Genomic DNA, 21,392 nt, shown 5'->3' on the forward strand with positions numbered 1-21,392 from the left:
AAGAAAAGAGACGCTTTGCAACTTTCGGTGGAAATTTGAAATCTATTATTTTATAGTTATTCTAAAAAAAGGAGCATTTAAGAGCAATATACCAAGTAATCCTACTAATAGATTTTGTCGTCATGAAAGTAAATTTGGCAGTTTGTGCTGCTAAACTATTAATGGCAACGAATATAATAACTGAAACGTTCAACATTCATTTATTTAGATACATAATATGAGAATAATCACAAATAAGTCTTATATAAATCATAACAACTAATGTCAAAGGTCATACACTTATTAAAATAAAAATATAAAATATAATGCATTGTTATGAACAAAATGAAACAGAAATGATGACCAGAGTTATAGATGGAATAAAAAGATCTTTCCGTTAGTTTTAGGACAACAATTTTCATTAGGCCAGAGAAGTGCGTGTACAAAAGTCTCTAGATATGCAAAATTAGCTATTTTTGTGGCATTCCATATTTATAGTTTATGGTAGATTTGTGTTTTCCTCTGGTCCATTATTTTCACAAACCAACTGGCGGATAGTAGCTGTACATAGGAATGTATGAGGATGGTTCGAATGCTTTCTTATCTTCTGGTAATAAAGTCCGACCAAACACTGATTTCCCGTAATTTGGAACAGGTCCTGCAAACACAATGTCAATACAGAACTATTATATTTTTGTTGATTTCTAAATCTGTTGATTCTTAATCAACTATACAACTAGTACTGTATTTATTATAATATGTACTTATACTATTCGAATAGTTATTATTGATAAGCAACGCACTTATTTACATTTTGATACACTCAAAACATTTGTGAAATGTATTCATACACGAACAAAAACAATATATAAACAAATTATTTAAAAAATCGTTGTTGTTTTACTGGATAACTGATAATGCTAGACTTCCAGTAATAGCACCTAATAGGACTACAAACATTAGGTAATGTACATAAAATAAACCAATAAATAAAAATTACGTCCAAGACAGTTTAACAGAAAAACTTGTCAGTTGCCAGCTATCGTCAACTGTCTTGAAGTACGGTAAGTTTTATTATTGGTTTATTCATAAACATTAACTTATTACACTATTATTGTCCTCTGAAACCAAATATAACATTTCACACTTCGGGTCTACAAATGTGAATTAGGTTTTTGTATAGAGATCGTACCACAGTAATAGCTAAATCCACCAAACGACTTTGTTTGAACCTGTGATGATTGTATCTGAAGCGGGATGCTCAGTTTCCTTTCTTTGTTGTCTCCGATGTTAAGTATCATCTAAAGTAACAAAAATAGTGAAGAGTCTATAAATTACAAGGATTAAATACCATTCTGCTTGTAAACGAATATACCCACAATGAAACATAATATACTAAGATATTCATGTCCAAAAATAGAAATAACTTCGCTTAATATAGTCAACACCTTTGTCGTTCCCGGTAAAGCGAGTCAATCGACTAAGCACATGCAAGGTCACTTTCCCGCCCTACTCAGTACTCTGTCATAATTTTTTTCTCTTCCTAGAAATGTATCTTAGAATATAGAAACAATGTTCAAATTGAAAAATAAATAAATAAAGAAAGAAAAATTGGAAGCCCAGTTGCCCAGCCCCATACCTCTAAACAAACCATGGAAGAAAGAGAGTGTGCGAAAGATGAAATTTTTCTCAATGGAAAGTTCTTGCTCTTTTTTACAAATGAAACATCTTACCTCAATCGCATAGTGTATATCTATGAGCCGACTAATGCTTGATGGAGGAATTGGTGGGATCATAAGTGAACTATTTGTCCATTTCTTTGTTTCCATTCCTTCAACGTCACTTACAGCTTTACAGTCAACTGCTCTTTCTTCCCGTCTATCACCATTTTCTCCGTGGTACACTACTTGTTGGTAAACGCAAATTTTTCCCGTGATCGTTTCTTTTGAATTGTTTTTTATCTCTCCGCTGAACAAAATGGAATCACCTAAAAAGCGAGAGTATACTATAATACTAGACAAAAGTGAAAAGGTATGGAATCTCGATCCATAATTATGAAGATTTGAAAATTATTAGTCGCGTGCGTGCAACGCGACTCTACAGCTCACTATTTCGGTCCGATGGCCGGTCGGTCGGCTGGTCGGTAAACACTAGCTAAAATTTGAACACGCGACTGCAGCCGCTAGCCATGTATATGGTCTTGTTTAGAAAATGAAACTCACAAAAGTCGTTATTAAATAAATACGACAATGGACAGTATGTAACAAAATACATTATGATGCAGTGGTTCAATGTAGTTGTCATAGGCCTACCCAGCAAGTTAATATTGTTTAGAATGTGTACATATCCCCAATTATATTAAAATCATTATTATACACATGCATCTACAGATATAATTATTCATATTAATTTTCAATGTATTACTACCTGGATGGTATATGCTTCTATCAGTAGTGAAACTGTAAAACACTTTCCTTCTTCCTGGAAAACATGGACAGATTCTAAATGAGTTTGGTTTTGATTTAGTCACAGATTCCTATTTTAAAGAAATAAAAAGTTATCTTCTTGAATGAAGTAATCGTCGTCTAATTTACTAACTTTACTAACTAAATTGTTTGATTTTTTTTAACCGTGATTTTGATTTTATTACAATACTTTGTGTTACAATGTTATACAGCCTCGTGGAAGAACACCTTTCTGGTACGAGTTTTTCTTTCCGTTGCAAGATCTTATTATTATTATTAAGCATACGGTAGTCTTTAGCCAACTTCACATGACATGAGTCATCTGTTAACTATCGAGAATTTCATGACATTCAACAAACCTAAATTAATTAAATTAATTTAAATGTTTTTATATAATATGTACACTGTTTACGAAATAAAGAATGAATGAATGACAATGAACTGAAAAGACGTTTTCCTATATACTGTAAAGTACAGTAAAACCAAGTTTACAATAAGCAAACCTACAGGTTTGATTTGTATCTTGCTTCGGAGGTAAGCATATTAATTGCGTTCAATATTACTTACCAAATATGTTTCATCATTGAATGTTATCTCGTGGCTTGCAACGGTAAATGGTAGTTGTGCTTTTTTCTTGAATTCAAATCGTGTCGGTTCTAGCGAAGCTTCGAGCCAATATCGAGTAAAACCCATAGAGCCTTCGAATGTTGTCGGAAGCGACCTGGAGGATATACATTTTTACAAATGGTTATCATTTGGATCAAACACCTCTAAGATAGCCAAGAATAATAATGTAATAATTATGTTATAAAGTATTGTGCATTATGTTCACAAAACATATTTATTCGAATAGGCATGCAATATTGTATATTGAACTTACTCGTGTGGAATTTGGAATTCAAATCTGATTTCATTTCTACCAATAGGCATTTTTTTCTTTCCCCCGCCTAAAAAATATAAAGATATATTAACACATAAAATAAAAGCAAATGATAATAGATAAAAAATGAATAAATAGAAAAATAAAGATAGTAAATAACGAATACATCGAATGAGTATCAGCAAAAACAAGTACCGTTTTTGGAAATTCTGTAAGAAACGGGTCGGCAATACTAGGCCTAACTAGTTAAGTACACATCGTAAAAGAAACTGTTATTAACATCAGTGTGGTGGTAATGAGATATACGCATTCGTCACTCTTCTCATCTATATATAAATTTACGTAAGGGCAAAAATCGGTAAATCGTGCGTTATTTCTAGAATGTTTACGCGATGGTATATAAAGTTGGTTCGTACTTTCGGTACTAATTTTAACCACCTGATGTAACCCTGTTTACTAATTAAATTGAGTTCGATAATTAGTTATTGACGATTAAAACGAATTTAGGTTCAAAGATTTGCCCCAAATAGGGGTGTTTTCCGATCGTGGTATACACTGTCTAATGGATGTCAATTTGAAAAATACCCGCACACAATAATACGAGGACGCTTCGCATTTTCCTATCTCCTCCTACGATAATTGTTTTTAATAGCTGAAAACCGGTTGAACAGTTCGAGTACAGCATCATGATGTTGAAGACAGGCCGATTTTCTTTAAAAAATGCTATTTTGATACATGTAATATACGTTTTTACAAATGTATTGATTTGTGATGAATGGAACATTCCAAATTATTTGGTTTAACCATAGAGGTATAGATTTAGATTTATGGGCCCCCTTGGAGAATAAACATAAATAGTATTGCAATGCTGTACAATACTGTTAAGGTATTGTTAGATTATAAACATATAATATACAAATAAATAAACGTTATTACTGACAGTTGCTTCTCAACGTTTGTATTAATTAATAATTTAAAAATATATAAACGTACGTAGTGGTACGTGTATCGTTACATGTACTTTACTATTTCAATAGACTATGACAGTGAGAGTTTTAACAAAGTATTAAATCGTAAATGGTTTACTGTATTTAGTGGTATATTATTTATAGGCCTATAAAACATTAAAAACAATATTTCGTTACTGAGTGGATAAGAATATATTTTAAAATGTTTCCTCTTTGTACCTATCTTCTTCCCCCATCCCTCAACCCTTAATGTTACATACAAAACACAAATTGGGTTTGTTTAAATGAGTCCAAATAAAAAAATTTGACTCATTTTGTTTCTCTCTCGGAAGTAATTCCCAGGGTGCTAATTTTAGCTGACTACATAAATCATCGTGTATATTTATTCGTTTCTGTAAACGACAATGTATTATAGTCCTGCAGTACGTACATTTGAAATCTCCATTTTTTTCTCGCTGGAAAATACTGTGTATTCGAGAACCATCTGTGGGCACGACCTAGATGGTACGCGAGCGAAGCGAGCGTGCCATCTAGTTTATACAATAATAACAACGCTAAACTAATTTATAAAGTTAATGTATTCGTATTACTGATACGCATACTTACGCTTTCCTCCCCAAAGTATTTGATTATCCCGGAAATGCCATTCATCCGAGTCATACTCCTCTTCCTCATCCTCATCATCTTCCTCTTCACATCCACCATCTTCTATTTTCTCTGATTGTTTTTTCACCTTTTCCTTGCTTTTCTTGGATTTTTGTATTTTGTTTTTCTTTGTGACATCCTCCTCTTCATCGGTGTCATCGTCTTCTTCATCACTTACGTCACACATTGCGTTATCATATTCATTGTCAAGAGTTGTACTCTAATTCAAGAAATAAAAAAGGTCAGCTTTAAAAGTGTTTATTAGGATGCACACGTCAAAGAAGTAGACCAGTATGGTATGGTTATGTCAGTGTATATTCACTTAGTGTTAAAACCATTAACCATGAACTTACAATTACTTTTAATTAAACAGTTCTTAGGCATAATCTTACATTACTGTAATTGAAATAAGGTTCCCGTAAAGGCATATTTTCCGTGCACATATTTACATAATTCACTTCTACACACTTCTATATTATCTTCCAACCCCGGCCCGAAAATGTATGAACAATAGGGCCTATAGTTTAACGTAGGCCTATCAATAGTTCAATTCTTACCAAAGATGTCTTCCCACAAATGTCAATCTCCAACTTTGAAATCTTTGAAGGCTCATTTAGGTGTACCACGACTACTCCACAAATAGTATCACCTAGTCCAAACACATTCTCTCCAGCAGTGTGTCTATCAATTATAATTTTAAAATCGCGTATTTTTCCCATGCTGTTTTGCGTGTTTTGGTTGTTGACATTCCAGTGTTACTTATAGGCTAAAAGCAGGACTATTATCAAGAATGAATGCAATGAAGTGTTAAGTAACTGTATTGTTTGTTGCACCCACTCTTGTCTGCACGTCAATGTCGTATCGTACAAAAGCGTGTGGTAGAGAACACGATTCTTGATTTGAATTGCTAAGTTAAAGTCAAACCGAAACAAGTGATTTCTTACGCCCTCAAAATTCCTATCCTGGATTCATGTTATAACACCTTGATCACAACGTCACGAATTCAATTCTACTAACACCTTTCCATTTTACGTGGGTCTGCTTTCACAAAGGGTCGTTCAGACTGAGTTAAGTTACCCGCCAATCTTCACCGAATGATTACTGTTAATTCTGGTTGGCAGGGATAACTAAGAGAAAGTAGTTGGTATGTTCTTAGTTTAGCAAGTTGAAATATGCATTACATCACTAAGTATGATGCGATACTATTGTAATAAAAAAGTGTTGTATTATATTGCCTTATAGAAATAGTTATATTAAGTATTTTATATAGTTATATAATACAGATATATAATACAAGACACAGATGTCAAAGGTCGTAAAGCTTTTGTATAACGATATTAATTAATAATAATGATAATAATAATATATACGAATTTGTAAAGGGCCAATTCCAGCAACAATTAGTGATCCAAGGCGCTGTGGCGTATTTCTCCAATCTGTGCTGAAATGTTATAATCAACCCTTCAAGGTGAAGTCAAGATGTGGCCACTTCTGCGAATCAACTTCTCGCGATTAATTGATTATTTATTTCCTCTGTTCTTTTTCACAAAATCATTTATTCGTATTGGAATATACATGGACGATTTGTTTTTGTATTTACCAGATGACGAGGATTAGTTTGAGATATCGAGTACAAAAATGGTTTACGCAATCCCTCCCACTCACAAATAGTATAGTTTTGTTAAAATTGGCAATTATTCACGATTCAGTTTGAGAGTCTCATTTTATTGTATTTGGCATCAAATAATATATATTTACATGCATTTACATAAAGTATAATTAGGATATATGCCTAATGGTAAATAAGAACATGAGCTGTTGGTTAAAATCCTGGTTTATGCACACACATACTAGTTTTACCAAAATTAGAAATATGCCAACGAATCATTTCTAAGAATCTCTTTTTTTGTATAATAAATATTGAATTGACATAAATCGATATATTTACACGCAATTAGTTCAAGTAGACCATACATACAAACGAAAATGAATTAGAATAAAGTAATATGTATGAAGGTAAATTAATGGAAACTTGTTTATTTATACTGTTATCAGCCACCAGCAAGAACACTTTCTATTTTGTATAGTGTTAAATACCTTGCATCCAGATACACAAGATTAGAATATGCCTTTATAACACAAAAATACTTTATAATATGTCCAATATGATTGATACATTTTATACTGGTATAACTATTAGATCAACACAATAAACAACAATACAATTTTTAAACTGGGTTATCGACTATAGAATAGATTGTAATGTTACTCGTCCGTGGAATTGTCGTAGGCTCCTGTAATCAAATAAACAAGAGAGGGGATTTATAAAATAAGCCAGCCTTGTGCATAGCTAACAAAATAAAACTAGTTGTTTGCACGCAACACAAATGTTTGATAAAAAGCAAAATGATTTGAATAAAACTGAAATATTTATGGAATGTGTGGTCTTATAAAAATAATTATTATATTATTAAATCCTACCAGTAAGTATAATATGAACTTGTATAGTGTATATCTAGAATCATGACTTATTGAAGTAAGTACTCACATTACATACTATGTTGTACGGTAATATCTAGTGACAATAAACATGTATATTGGATGTATATAACAAACAGAATGTATCGAAAGACTTGCAACATTTTACCATGTATTAGCACATCGAGTATAAATTGTAATAAAACCTATATTGAATTGCATTGATCACATCAAATTACATTCTTTTACACCATACCGTTCTTCTATGTTGGATCAAAATAGCTGTACATTGGTATATATTTTGAATCGCCTAAAACCTTTTCATTGGTGTCCGTATCTACCGGTCCAAACACACTGCTTGCATACTGTGATCCTGAGAAAAAATAAACCATCAGAATAAGTTTAAGTAGATGCAGAAAAAATAAACCAACCAGATTAAATTATTTACACATATATAAAACTAATAATGTTGGCGGCTTTTCAATATATAGCATTCTTTCGCTTTAAAAAGTAATGTTCAGGAAGACCCACTACAGATTGTTTGAATGCTTGGTGCAATTAGTTTTTTTAAGCAACAGTTACTTTGATAGAAACTATAGGCATACACTTTGTACATACACGAAATTTAAATATATTTTGATGGTTTTTCTAAAAGATTCAAAGTCGTGTAAGGATGTTTACAATCTATCACAAAGACGAAGGAAGGCAAATAATCATGAATAACTATTTGTTTTTACCTGAAAGCAAGAATTCTGTGCTCATACTTTTACTTCTTCCCACTCCTCCTCCTCCAAAGCCAGACGAAGAGGACGAACTCATTGTCGCAGTTGTATCTACTACTGGAGGTAGATGCATTGGTAATGGAACGGTTCCGATTAGGACGGGTATACACACAGATGTCTCTTTAGATCGTGAAACTTTTAAGGAAAGCTGGAATATCAAAAAACACCACGTTAAGGCAGTTGTGACTATACGTTGTACTTTAATGTAGCTTAACATTTACAATACTACAGTTCACAGTTAGCATGCAAATTTAAGCCTGGATTACTTAATTGTGAATAATGCGTTATGCAAAAGTGCCAAATTGCAAAAATATATCTGTATTTATAGCAATGACAACAATTTAATTTGAGTAATCTTCAAGTAGGTCCCACGAAGATTATGTATCTCCCCCTCTCCTCATATAAAAACAAATAGAAATAAGCAATATACAGATTGCAGTATGAATTGGTTACCTTAAGGTAATATTCGACCTCGATATATTTGCATTTGAATGAAGGTGGAATTGGAGGCATCTGTAATGCAAAATTACTCCAATTCTGGGTGTCTTTCTTGCTAACCATTTGCAGGTCTTCTGAGGTCACGATTTTGTCCGTGACTTTACTGTTCATTTCTTGAGAGTACGTTGACTTTTGGTGAAACGATACACTTGGTTTGATTTTCTTATTGGATGAATTCATTATCTCTCCACTGTAAATTAAGCTTTCACCTGTAACGAATTACACTAATTTATTCTTTAACACAGTTAAAAGTGTTTAAACTCTGTAATATTAAATGTTGTGTTTATACTGCAATGTGCGGATGTCAAATATTATAGAATCACTTGTTTATATATAAGTATATATGTATATGTTAGTGAATACCGAAACTGCAATATGGCCTATTCAAAGTTTTTTTTTTATTTAATCTTCATTTTGTGAAAATACATCATTAATAAGAGATATTAATTCGTAAAGATTATTGTAATTTAATATAATATTATACACCATATACCAAACGTAGTACATGTATTGCTTATTTAATTCATTACGTACCTGGTGAATATGATCTTCTTTCTAGTACTAGGTTGAAGTAAAGTTGCTGTGGTTTTGAACAGCATTTAGCGTTACGTAATACTTTCTCCTTATTTGCACTCATCTTAACCTATGTAAACATTATTGTACGTATATATTATATTGAGCATGTGTTAATGACTCTTTATTCAGTAGGCCCCTATAATCTGAACATAACCACAGAGGTTATGGTAGGATTTTGAGTCATAAAAAGAAATGCACCGGTGAATCTTTGGTGGGCAGCGGGGTTTTCACTCTTTTCTTCATCTTAACCATTTTATAAATTAACTTTAAAAATTATCTTTTAAAATCAACATATGTTAACAAAGAATTGATTACTGATAATGTAGGCCTATGGGTTAATATAACTCATCAATAATAAGTAGATGGCATTACAAAAACATGTGGCATGGAATCGACAATTGAAAAATATTTATATGTCATCATACGATCTTCCCATAAAAATGAACATGTTTTTAACTTTTTTTCTCAGTGTAGTTATGTTAACATTCGTATTTACACTTACTGCGTACATTGGGTGTGTCAAATCCACTGTATTTATCACTGTGATAATCTTTCTTGATTTCTTGTCAAAATCAAACATACCAGGATCTATTTCCGCATCTAACCAATATCGGATACTTCCATGTTCTCCTTCAAAGGATGTTGGCAAATTACTAAGTTTGAAGAAAAAAAACAGTCATTACCAAATTCCATTAAAATAATTCTTCAGTAGAAACAGTTTTCTTTTCAAATTGTATATTTACTAAATATATGTTAAGATTTAGATATCATATACATTATTGAGACCTACCTTGACGGTAAAACAAACTCAAATCGAAGATTGTTTTTTCCTGGTGCAAATATTGTACTTGCATTAGCTAAATAAAATAGAAAAAAAAAAATCATTTTTACAGAATTGTAAACCAAATGTAATCGTTTTATAGAGATAAAAGAAAGAAGATTCGCTATTAATAAAGTATTATATAAATTGTAATTACAACATGCGCTTATTTTTATGTCGTTTCGTGGTCTCAATACAATATTGATGAAAACAAACTATTGAGTAATCAAAAAGTAAAAAAGTGCCAGTATTTTTTTTTTTATTATTTTATCTTTTAAGCCTTATGAAGTAATGACTCACAATCTCCCCATATTATCTTATAATCATCGACGTAAATGTCATTATTTGTGTCATCGGTTTTATCTTCTTCTTCATCATTTTCATTATTCTCCCCTTCATCGGCTATCTCTTTTCCAATATTCACCTGTTTCAAAATAAGTATATTTGACATGCATATTTATACTTTTTCCTCAAATTAAGTTGGTACTCTCTATAATTTTGTCAAGAAGAATTCAATGCGTATAGAAAATTCTGTCCAGTATAATGCCTACTCTAACATGATGAATGTAAATGCATCGACTTTGCACAGGAGAGAGAAATTTAGAGCAAAAGTATGAATAATGGTTTTAAACGTACGTGACACCAATAGTCACAATAACAATACTAACTATATGAATAGAGATACATACCATAGATTTTCCAAACAGATGAATGCTTATTTGTGGAATCTTTGTGGAATTTGCGAGTGTTAAAGACACCGAGCCGCAGATACTTTCACCAACTCTGTATACGGCTGAAGCATTGTCTAAGCATATTGATAAATCTTGTATTCGTCCCATAGCTCAATCAAGTACAACACAATACTCATAATAAAGTACGAAACTGTAGATTATATACAATATTTTTATTTGTTCTGAACCCATCATGGATGATTACGCTATCTGAATAGAGAAAAGACAAGCCGTGCCCACATACATATGCCTACGTATCAACGTCAGGATTCACCTACACAAAATAACGATTATTTATTTTATTGTCGATATAGAGCGGATCAAATATGTAGAGTGGCGACAAAGCCCACTGCTGGACTGAGCTGAGATGTACCATAAGAGGCGAGAAAATGCCGATGAAATTAAAGCAACATACATGAACCACGATATCTTTACTTGCTGCTATATTTCAGGCAAAGCACAATTTCTGTGTCAAATTATTTTAAATTTTCATAATGTTTCCGGCTTTATTTTGAACAAATATCAATTGTTTATTAAAATATCAAAATATAAATAAAAATATGAGGACAGGTAAATCCTAATATGAGGCAAGAAAAACTGGCTGATATGTTCCATCACAAAGAGACCGAAACGTGATATGATTTGCTCCAACACACACAGGAGATCAGAGGAGGTAGAGATTTTTGGTTTTGTTGTCTGTCAGGTACATTTACCGTTTTTTAATTACACAGGTAGGAAGTGCGGTCGGTGTGGTTTATTTTAAATTGTTATTAAAAAAAACCCCATTATTGTCAAGTTCAAGGATGGTTTAAGACTCGTCTTTCAGATTCACAGCGAGAGGGCGGTTTAGACGATTATGTTTAGGTGAAAGTTGTAGTTTTAGTTTCAGTCCTTTAATAAAAAAAAAAGTTTCGGTTAATTCGATTCTCTTTAAATTTGAATTAGTTTTCCTTTTGATTAATTGTATACTTACTTTTTTCGTTCGTATTACTATAGGCCCTAATTAACATACCGAGTGGTTGTAGGAGCACAGGCACAAACATATTCAAATGTGATATGATATCATAGAAGAAATAAATAAAGTATTTCTTCCATGGCGAGATTATAGTTGCATCGATCTCGATATTTACACGTCATAAGATGTAGGCACAATTATTTAAAGAAATAACAGTTCATCCATTATTCATTATTCATTTATTTTTCTCATTATTATTTTCTGCCTTTAAGTATATAAAAACAGTTTACTTATAAATCAACGCCGATCAGTCAAGTACATGACTAGATAACTAGTTACTAAATGCAATCGTACAAATCTACATAATAAATTATTATAATTTACAAAATATGAGTATAAATTAGAACGTATTTACATTAAAGATTCGGTCATATTTACAACGGTATAAAAATTGATGACAAACAAAAGGCGTTGTCTGATCTCAAACAAATTCAAGACCAAAAATATTACATATTATTTAATTGGAATTATATAACTACCGTTCCAAGGAACGAAACGTGGTGTTATATTGACCGGTCAATATAACGCGTCTAGCTGACGTAATTAGATTACACCCAATAAGAAAAAAAACAGGCCTCATTTTAGTGTCATTTTTGTTACAAAAATAACAGTATTTTAAAAATTGCTACAACGACCTACCGGAGATACAATATTTTCATTTTTTGGGCTTTGTAATTATAGAAGATAGTGTATTAGTATACAAGAACTATTTACTTTCAATATATGATGAACGTTAAATATATATTTTATACGACCACAGTTAAGATCGGATAAAGAGGTTTAACTAGACATTGTAGCTTTGTTTCTTGATTTATTATTAGTGTATGTGTTTTTTTGGTTTTTTTCGTATTCGTATTTAATGTTATATCCTGGGGTTGGTCTTTCTGACTTATATGACCATCCCCCCACGTGATTACATTCATTGTATTTATTATCCTGTATGTTATTGTGTAAATTGAATTGAATTGATATCGGTATGTATTTGTATAGGTGTCATAAAATATGTCAAATACTGTTGGCTTGGAAATGCTAGGAGATCGCATTTCCTACTTAGACGTCTCTGAAGCTGAATCTACATTTGGCATTCCAAAACTTCATAATACTCTTCGTCGTGCTTTAGCTCTTCGTAATCGTTTGAAGCATTTGACAGTCCTTTACTAAGTTTATCCCTCAGAGAAGATAATGAAGATTTTCGACGTTGATTGTTTTTCGCTACAAAACTTGGTTGATGAGCCAACCCATTGTCGTCTGCGTTCCTGACAACGTCAGGCATTGTTGCATACTCTGATAACTGTGAATATGTTTGATCTGCTGGTGATAGGGTAAAATATACAGGTGACACCGGGGAGTCGGTGTTAGTTAAATTGTGATTAATTGGTGAATTTCGAGATAAACTGCAGTCTGGTATGTCATCCACATCTTCGTATGTTGCGTCAATATTAACACTGTGTCTATATGGCTGTTCTTCTTTAGCTTCTTTTGGTAAGGATGGTAGACGTGGCAACGACTTACCACGTTCTATGGGTGTCATTCGTTGTTGAAATTGTATTCCTTGTTGTGTCTTCGGGGTGCTTGTAAGATCTATGGCACCTAATTCAGCAGAATTGTTCAAACCACCCTCTTTAGGTTTGGTTAGTGTCATATAACCTGATGTTGTCATCAGTCCGGATTTTGATTCTTGAAAACGTTTGCGTTTAGTTTCAGCAGCAACTATTTCCACTTGCACTTTCTTCTTGCGACGATTTCTGAGAAATAAAATACAGAGTTCATGATTAAAAGATTTATATCATTGTTTTTGATAACTATAATTAAATTCGTCAAAGTTACTATATTATTTTGGAAACAAACGAAAGTTTGTCAGATTATTTTAAACTGTATTACAGTTTACACTGGTTTTCTCTTCCTCAATTAACGTATTGATAACAGTTCAAAACTCAATCCAAATCGTCTCTTGGTTTCAAAGTGTAATTTGTTCAGGAAATGTAACTGTTTAGTTTACGGTATACAATACGTGACTTAAAAAACTATACCAACCTTCTAAGTAAGCAACAGTGAATTATAACGCTCATAATGATAATGAAAACCAAACCAATGATTATTCCAATTAAAATCACAATCAAGCTGTCATTGTCTGAAAAATATAATACAAATTATACATTCATTATTAAAATTTAATTTTGGAATATACTGATTGGCAGTAGGCCTACTGTATTTTTTAAAGATATCATCATGTTCTTTTTATTTGTAATTGTAATTACTATATATGTTGTACTCATATGTATCATCAAGGAATGAAAATGAAATGAAAATTGTTTTCGTTGAAGCTCTACTGATGAAATGTATATCACGGAACCATAGTGAGAATAATTTGAATACAATTTGAGTTTATTGGTTCACGTATTGACTAAGGTCAAATTATACCGTATAGACTTATATGCTTACTGTATAGTTTTCAGCAATACATCTCAAAGATGTATTGTCTCCCAGCTGAAAAAATAATTCTTAAACATTTTTTTTGTTAATCCACTTTCACCAAAAATTGGATCGAAAAAATGTAATTTAAAGAAAAAAATAGTCAAATTGGCTGCCAGCCAATAGATTTTTGGTTGAATTATAACCATTTTTTTTCTATGAAAGTGATTAACTTTATTAAAATTACAAAATAATATATTAAAAGTCTGATTTAATTAATCTTAATTTTTCAAGTTTTTGGGAGACAATAAATCTTTAACTTAACTGTCATAAATAAATGTTTTAAGCTTAGTCAATGTGCAATGTGTATTCTATAAGGAATTCCTGGTGATTTGAAGTCTACTATTTGTGTAACATTCTGTAAAGAAATGATGGAATGATTGCAATATTATTATTAAACTCTGTAAAGTAGTATTTTGATATCATTCTCACTTAAAGTTTGAGACAACTGATACAATTTTAGGCACGCGTGTGTTTTTTTTCCAAACCATTGTAACATGTCTGATGTCGGAAAGGCGGTAGATTACAAGTAGGTTGTTCACATTGTGTTTCCTTTGTTTACTCTGCTGGGACGACAACAACTATTACGACAATAGTGGGTTTTATATTGGATACAATAAGGCAATAGACCTTGCGATTGTGGGTTTATGAAATGATCCACTTTCTTTCAGACAATTAATTTATTCACCATCTGGTATAAATATCCCATGGCATCAGTCAAGTAGTTTTCAGTTTTTAATACTTTAGTAAGAAAGAAATGATACACTTAATAAGTTAATTAACCCACAGCATTGTCATCTTTTTTCAGTTATTTGCCTTTGGATTTATATATATTTGTATATATATATTTATATATTCTTTGCCTGATTTGTTTATATATAAATATTGTATATTTATATATATATATATGTAACTGAAAATAGTTTATATGGGCTATATATTTATATTATATTTCCTCATCTTTATCGTTTCAAATTAATTAATTAATATTTCAGTATATCGCCGGGCTGTTTAGAATTAATGTTTATTGTCTGATGAGTTTGTGTGTATGTATGTATGTATATGTGTATATATACATATATATAGGTGTGTGTGTACATATATGCATATATATACAAATAAATAAAATAATTAATTAATGTTAATGTTCTTTGCCTGATTTGTTTATATATATAAATATGTATATTTATATATGTGTGTAACTAAAAATAGTCTATAGTATAGGCTATATATTTATATTATATTTCCTCATCTTTATCGTTTCAAATTAATTAATTAAAATTTCAGTATATCACCGGGCGGTTTAGAACTAATGTTTTTTGCCTGTCGTGTTTATATATTATATTAATGAAATGTATTATTTGTAACTTGTACTTACTTTTTTTAATACCTTATTCATTTGTTTTATTATTGAATGAAAGAAAGAAAATAAATGTTTACGTTGAGTTGAATTACCGGTGATTTATTTTTAAATATTTGTCTTGTGTTAGTTACAAGGGACCGTGTCTACAAGTAGTGTTAGTTAAAAGGGACCGTGTCTACAAGTTGTGTTAGTGAAAAGGGACCATCTACAAGTAGTGTTAGTTAAAAGGGACCATCTACAAGTAGTGTTTGTTAAAAAGGACCGTGTCTACAAGTAGTGTTAGTTAAAAGGGACCATCTACCAATAGTGTTAGTTGAGAGGGACAGTCTACAAGTAGTGTTAGTTAAGAGGGACCATCTAGTGTTAGTTAAAAGGGACCATCTACAAGTAGTGTTAGTGAAAAGGGACCATATACAAGCAGTGTTAGTTAAATGGGACCATCTACAAGTAGTGTTAATTAAAAGGGACCATCTACAGGTAGTATTAGTTAAGAGGGACAATCTAAAAGTAGTATTAGTTAAAAGGGATCATCTACAATTAGTTAGTTAAAAGGGACCATCTACATGTAGTGTTAGTTAAGAGAGACCATCTACTAGTGTTAGTTAAAGGGTCCATCCACAAGTAGTGTTAGTTAAAAGGGACAACCTACAATTATTGTTATTTAAAATAAGAATTTTGTTCATTGAAAATCACTTTTTTATCGGATTGAATGCCTTTTTGTAAACTTTCTTTCAGAACTGGTCACTAAAATATCAACTTGATCATCAACGTTCAAACCACCTGAAATCATGCCTATAAGGCCTCATTATTCGACTTTCTGGGTGTAACAATTTTAGTGATTTATTGAGCAGAGAACACAGAAGTAACATTTGGTTTAATTATTCTTATAAATATGATATACTGCTTGATTCGGTATTCGGAAATGATATGCGTTTTGTTGGTAGGCGGTCAAGGGTATATTGTCACAACAAAGAAGTGGGATTTACCAGTTTGACGTCATCAACTAATTCACTCACTTCAAAGTTCATAATATTACTATTTCTATTGATAACATAGTAAATACCGCATTCAACAAAAGAGATATTGATTTTAAATGTTACAATGATAATTTACATAAAGGTTTTACTTTAATGTGTATGTATTTGTTTTTTAAAATTACGTTTTTAGGGATTTATTGCTGTTTGACTCTTTGATTTTTGACTTTGATTCTTTCCACTGACTAAGATTTAGAGTTCATCTATGCCTGTAAATCTAAAAGGTAGAATGAATTTGATCTCATGTGGATTTCGATCAGAGTGTCTGATCAAATTTACGTGTTCTTGGGATAGTGTAGGCGACCTACCATTAACCTAACCAACACCGTCAATCTTAATCAGTCCAGGATTTTTACAAAACTGGGTACCCTGGTATGTGTTTAGAGGTAATAGGGGCTACCTACATCTTTCGAAGATCACGATAACAGGGTAAATATACCTTTGGTTGTTGAATCTGGGAAATTTGTAGTTACAGCGGAGCTATTTTGTGACGTCAGTGATGAAATTCGTTCTTTAGTTAAAGATGGATCAGCAGTTATCGGTGATTGTGTTGTTGGTCCTTCAGTCACTAATTTAAAAAAATACAGTTTTTAATTAACAAAATTTTAAAGAAAAACAAACAGAATTGAAAATAAGAAAATGATTTACTTTTTTACGTGGATTGAAAATGAGAACTATAAATCTTTCCAGGTTTTTAAGCTTATTAATTTAGTATAGTAGTGGTACTGGGCACGAGAAGAATTACTAGGGTCGACAATCAGCAGGTACCATGTATTAATTAAACTTAATAGACATTAACGGGTTTTGTTTTAAATTTTAACTATTTTATTGATATTATTCATTATTAGACATTGATGAATTTAAACGTTTTCTTGCTGAATATAACATAAAGTCGTACAATGTCAAGCTACCCTAATTATTTATACAATACTTACAAACATGACCACTTCGAACAACAATATCATCAAGGGCTACACCACAATTACTACCGTTTACGGTTGCTTCAAAATATATCTGTCGAAAAAAATGTCAGTGTTTGAAGTATTTGAATAATTACATATATGAATACAAAGTATATAAATGCGACCAAAAAGCTTTATTATCAAGTTAGGCCCTATTTAGTAGAAATAATTAAATACTCGTCTCACTAAGACCCGGAACAAAAGACCCAATACAAAACAATAATTTATTATTATAAGGCCTATTATCGGTGAAATTATAGAAAACAAAGTCTTTAAACATTTGGAAATGTGTAACTCTTTTCCACAAGAAAAAAATAATTGTAGTTTTCAAAACAAAAAGGAATAGTCTAACTTAAAATAAGTTTAAACACAAGATACATTTTACTTTTAAAATATAACGAACTGTCTATTTTTACAATTAAAATAAATGTATATATTGAAATAAATTAATAATACACACATTGTTTTCTTAATAATTAATGTTTGTGTCAAAATGTTCAATGTGGAATATTTATCTAACGACAGGTCTACAGAATAACGGAAAGGGAATCTCGTCTCTGTCTCTCATAGAGTATTCTATGAATGTTGCTGAGGGCAAAACACCCTGACAAAAATAACGTCATAGTGTGCAAATACAATATCTGGTAATGTTTAGTCTAAGAGCATTGTGTATCCGGCGATGGATAATTTTAACGGCTATGTTGTGGTGAACTGTATGACATATCACAACAATAATTATATTGGCATTCATGTTAATGACTCCGATTTGCGAGTGTTGTGCTTTGTTTCCAAAGTATCCACGTATTTCTACCAGAATAAATAATGTTAACAAATTTTTTATGATTGTTTACTTTCATCAATTTTTATCATTAAAAGTCAATGTATAAATATAGTTAGGGTTATTTGAGTTTATTCCGGCCAACGGTCGACTTTATTTCGCCTTCTTAGGCATATTTATTTTGCATCAACAAAATATTAATACATTCTTAAACAAAAACAAAATATCTTAAAGAAAGAATGAGTCTATAACATGTGGCATGCTGATTTTCTTTCTGTATTGTGTACAACAATGGACAGACAAAAAATAGTTGATAGATCTTTCACCCTACAAATTCCTAAGCATTAATATAGTTTAATCAGTATCTAGCGACCAAACACATTTTATATGCTTAAAGATGTTCAGATGTTCACTATAATTTTATATTTGTGTCTTTTAATTTGGCCAAAGAAAAAACTGCATATTCAAGAGTAGTTCATCTTGTGCATCAATACATATAATACAGGTGGTTAAATATTTTAAGTATTTCAACAATACACGCTTGCATACCTTCTCACCTTGATTGAGCTATGCATATCATAGCAACATATATCTTTTTTAGGTATACCTCAACTATTAGATTTATGATACTGATTAAATTAAAGAAAAGATGATATCATGTTTGAATAAAATCAAGAACTCTTTACATGGATATGGTCATCATTTAAAAACTCACTTACCTTAAATGATTCCTGACAATTCAAATATATATTTGTTGTGATCCACCTATCAAGCTTATCGCCCGTTCTTTTCCATATTGCCCTTGTTTCATTTCCACAAGCAAATACTTTTAGTTTGGGATACTCAAGTTGAACAGGTTCGTTTAGATCCCACATGTAATAGGAAAAGGTCAATGTACCCTTTCCTGATGGTAGCTCTAACTCTGGTATATTTGCTATTGATGTGTAAACACCGCTTTCCCGGTTCCAAGAATGCAGCACTATAAATAAACCTGTAAAATAGATCTTAACTTAGTACAATTCACAAGGCATGAATAATAATAATAATAATAATAAATAACATTTATAAAGCGCAAGAGACAAAGGTTTCAAAGCACTGTGTTTTCCAAGATCTGTGCAAGTAGTAGCGTGTGATTATGCTTCTCTGAAGAGATGAGTTTTGAGTTTAGTTTTAAATGTGATTACAGATTTTGATGAGCGTATTTCGAGGGGTAGAGTGTTCCAGAGTTTTGGGGCTGCGACAGCGAAAGCACGATCACCGTAAAACCGAGTTCTGGAACGGGGTCCAGGTTTTAGAAGAAGTCTGCTGGATGAACGAAGCGAAAATGTCATTTGAATTTCGTAGTAAATATAGGTTGTTTGATTGTTATTTATAACACACATGAGTGACTATCTGACTAATTTCGTATCACGTGGTGTTCAGTATAGTTTCGTAGTAAATGTACATAAACACACTTCTGTGTTAGGCTATTGGTCCATGGTTTTCTCTTGCGCTATTTGCCAACTTTTTAATAAAAATTTAAATAAAATGAATTTCTATGTCACGGTAAAAGCTCTATTTTATGGTTTTATGAAAAAAACGTTATGTTAGTGACTGTAACTTAATTGTAAGGTACCGGAAATATGCCTAAGAAGTTGTACTGATTTTATTTACCTTTGACATCCGAATTATCTCTGATTGGTGGTTGTTTGTTAAATTGTGTAAGTGACCAGTGCAACACAGATGCAGTTCGTACGTCGATTTTAATTTCGCATTGTGTGATATTTTGTAGGTTGCATTCGTATAATACTAAAAAAAAAAACAAACAACATGATTATAACATTCAAAGAAAAACTCGTATAGTCGATATGAGAATATAAAAAGAACACAAGAAAATAAATGTGTAGGCTACTTTAGCCTATTAATAAAATTAAACTAAACCTTAATTAATTATCTTAGATATATCAATTACATACAAGAAACAGAGTACTTAATTCAAACTTTAAAAAATGCAAAATGAAACAGCCGGTGTCCAAGGGGAAATTATTGAATTCTAAAATTCTAAAATGTTTATTAGGCATATACTAATAATAGTATGAAATAATATGGTCCGGGGCGAATTGTATCGTAGGGGCGTAATTGTGAATAATAACATAGATATCCTCGCAAACAAAACAACAAAATGGTCAACATGATGATTCAGTCAGGCAAATTGAAAACATCGAGTGAAATAGCATAGCATCTGACCACAGGTGTAGACCACCAAGGATTTAATAATATTATTATTACAGTATAGGCTATGTTGTTGATGAATATCACCAAGAAATTTCATGATATCAAGGGAAAGACGTTAGACCTTCTACAAATAAATAATTTTAATTATTTGATTACCTCCCTTCTGCGGGTTACAACGTCCGGTTCTGATTTGTATTGTAGGGTTTATTTGAAAAATACTCAGTTATATCAAATTTGATTTACAATGATTTTGAAATATAGGCCTATATTTTTATATTTCATAGGCCTAAATAAAACAAGATGGATTCTATAATATTAATTAGTTTCCTAACCACGTTCAAATGCTGAAGCTGACGGGTTGTATGTATAAATTAAAATGTTTCCTGTTTGAAGCAAATTGTATTAGATAAAAATATCCGAGTTTAACACTACAAAGTTGATAAAATAATAAGATAGCCTACTCACCCGATCCATATGTATTTATTATTGCAGTAGTTTTATCACAATTTACCTGAAGATAAATACTGGAAATTATTAACACAGCAAACACAAATATGTTCATTTCAATCGAGTTCTTTAACAACAGAATGATATATTGTCGTAAAATAATAATAATCCGTGAATGATCGTTTGTAGTCGCTAATCTTACTGCTTAATATTTAACAACGACAGTACGTCACACGCTTCTAATCCATCAAGACCATGAACTTCACTCCTCCTCTCATTTGCATA

The 21,392-nt window shown here is 31.5% G+C and overlaps 3 protein-coding genes across 5 annotated transcripts; all 3 read right to left on the reverse strand.

Moving 5' to 3' along the window:
• Window positions 1-273: 273 nt before the first annotated feature.
• On the reverse strand, window positions 274-5,883 carry LOC140051603 (arrestin domain-containing protein 3-like). 2 transcript variants are annotated; one of them, XM_072096868.1, is made up of 8 exons: window positions 5,495-5,787; window positions 4,899-5,157; window positions 3,325-3,391; window positions 3,012-3,165; window positions 2,407-2,515; window positions 1,713-1,966; window positions 1,172-1,280; window positions 274-637 (listed from the first exon to the last, which is right to left on the reverse strand). In XM_072096868.1, exons 1-8 carry the CDS (start codon window positions 5,654-5,656, stop codon window positions 516-518), a joined length of 1,236 nt encoding a protein of 411 aa, XP_071952969.1. In that variant the 5' UTR covers window positions 5,657-5,787; the 3' UTR covers window positions 274-515. The 2 variants fall into 2 exon arrangements, 1 of the variants encoding a protein (XP_071952969.1); XR_011845540.1 differs by lacking the exon at window positions 274-637 and adding an exon at window positions 665-956 and having other exon boundaries at window positions 1,068-1,280; window positions 5,495-5,883.
• A 757-nt stretch (window positions 5,884-6,640) lies between these two features.
• On the reverse strand, window positions 6,641-10,937 carry LOC140051396 (arrestin domain-containing protein 3-like). 2 transcript variants are annotated; one of them, XM_072096601.1, is made up of 9 exons: window positions 10,781-10,937; window positions 10,392-10,515; window positions 10,062-10,128; window positions 9,774-9,924; window positions 9,230-9,338; window positions 8,651-8,904; window positions 8,153-8,345; window positions 7,672-7,788; window positions 6,641-7,231 (listed from the first exon to the last, which is right to left on the reverse strand). In XM_072096601.1, exons 1-8 carry the CDS (start codon window positions 10,928-10,930, stop codon window positions 7,679-7,681), a joined length of 1,158 nt encoding a protein of 385 aa, XP_071952702.1. In that variant the 5' UTR covers window positions 10,931-10,937; the 3' UTR covers window positions 6,641-7,231; window positions 7,672-7,678. The 2 variants fall into 2 exon arrangements, with proteins under 2 accessions (XP_071952702.1, XP_071952701.1); XM_072096600.1 differs by having other exon boundaries at window positions 6,641-7,788.
• A 1,099-nt stretch (window positions 10,938-12,036) lies between these two features.
• On the reverse strand, window positions 12,037-21,339 carry LOC140051087 (uncharacterized). Its single transcript, XM_072096181.1, has 7 exons — window positions 21,126-21,339; window positions 20,100-20,234; window positions 19,166-19,437; window positions 17,642-17,720; window positions 17,146-17,274; window positions 13,872-13,968; window positions 12,037-13,582 (listed from the first exon to the last, which is right to left on the reverse strand). Exons 1-7 carry the CDS (start codon window positions 21,220-21,222, stop codon window positions 12,910-12,912), a joined length of 1,482 nt encoding a protein of 493 aa, XP_071952282.1. The 5' UTR covers window positions 21,223-21,339; the 3' UTR covers window positions 12,037-12,909.
• Between the last annotated feature and the right edge of the window lie 53 nt (window positions 21,340-21,392).

This window comes from Antedon mediterranea, chromosome 6 (genome assembly GCF_964355755.1).
Source record: "Antedon mediterranea chromosome 6, ecAntMedi1.1, whole genome shotgun sequence".
NCBI classification, from domain to species: domain Eukaryota; kingdom Metazoa; phylum Echinodermata; class Crinoidea; order Comatulida; family Antedonidae; genus Antedon; species Antedon mediterranea.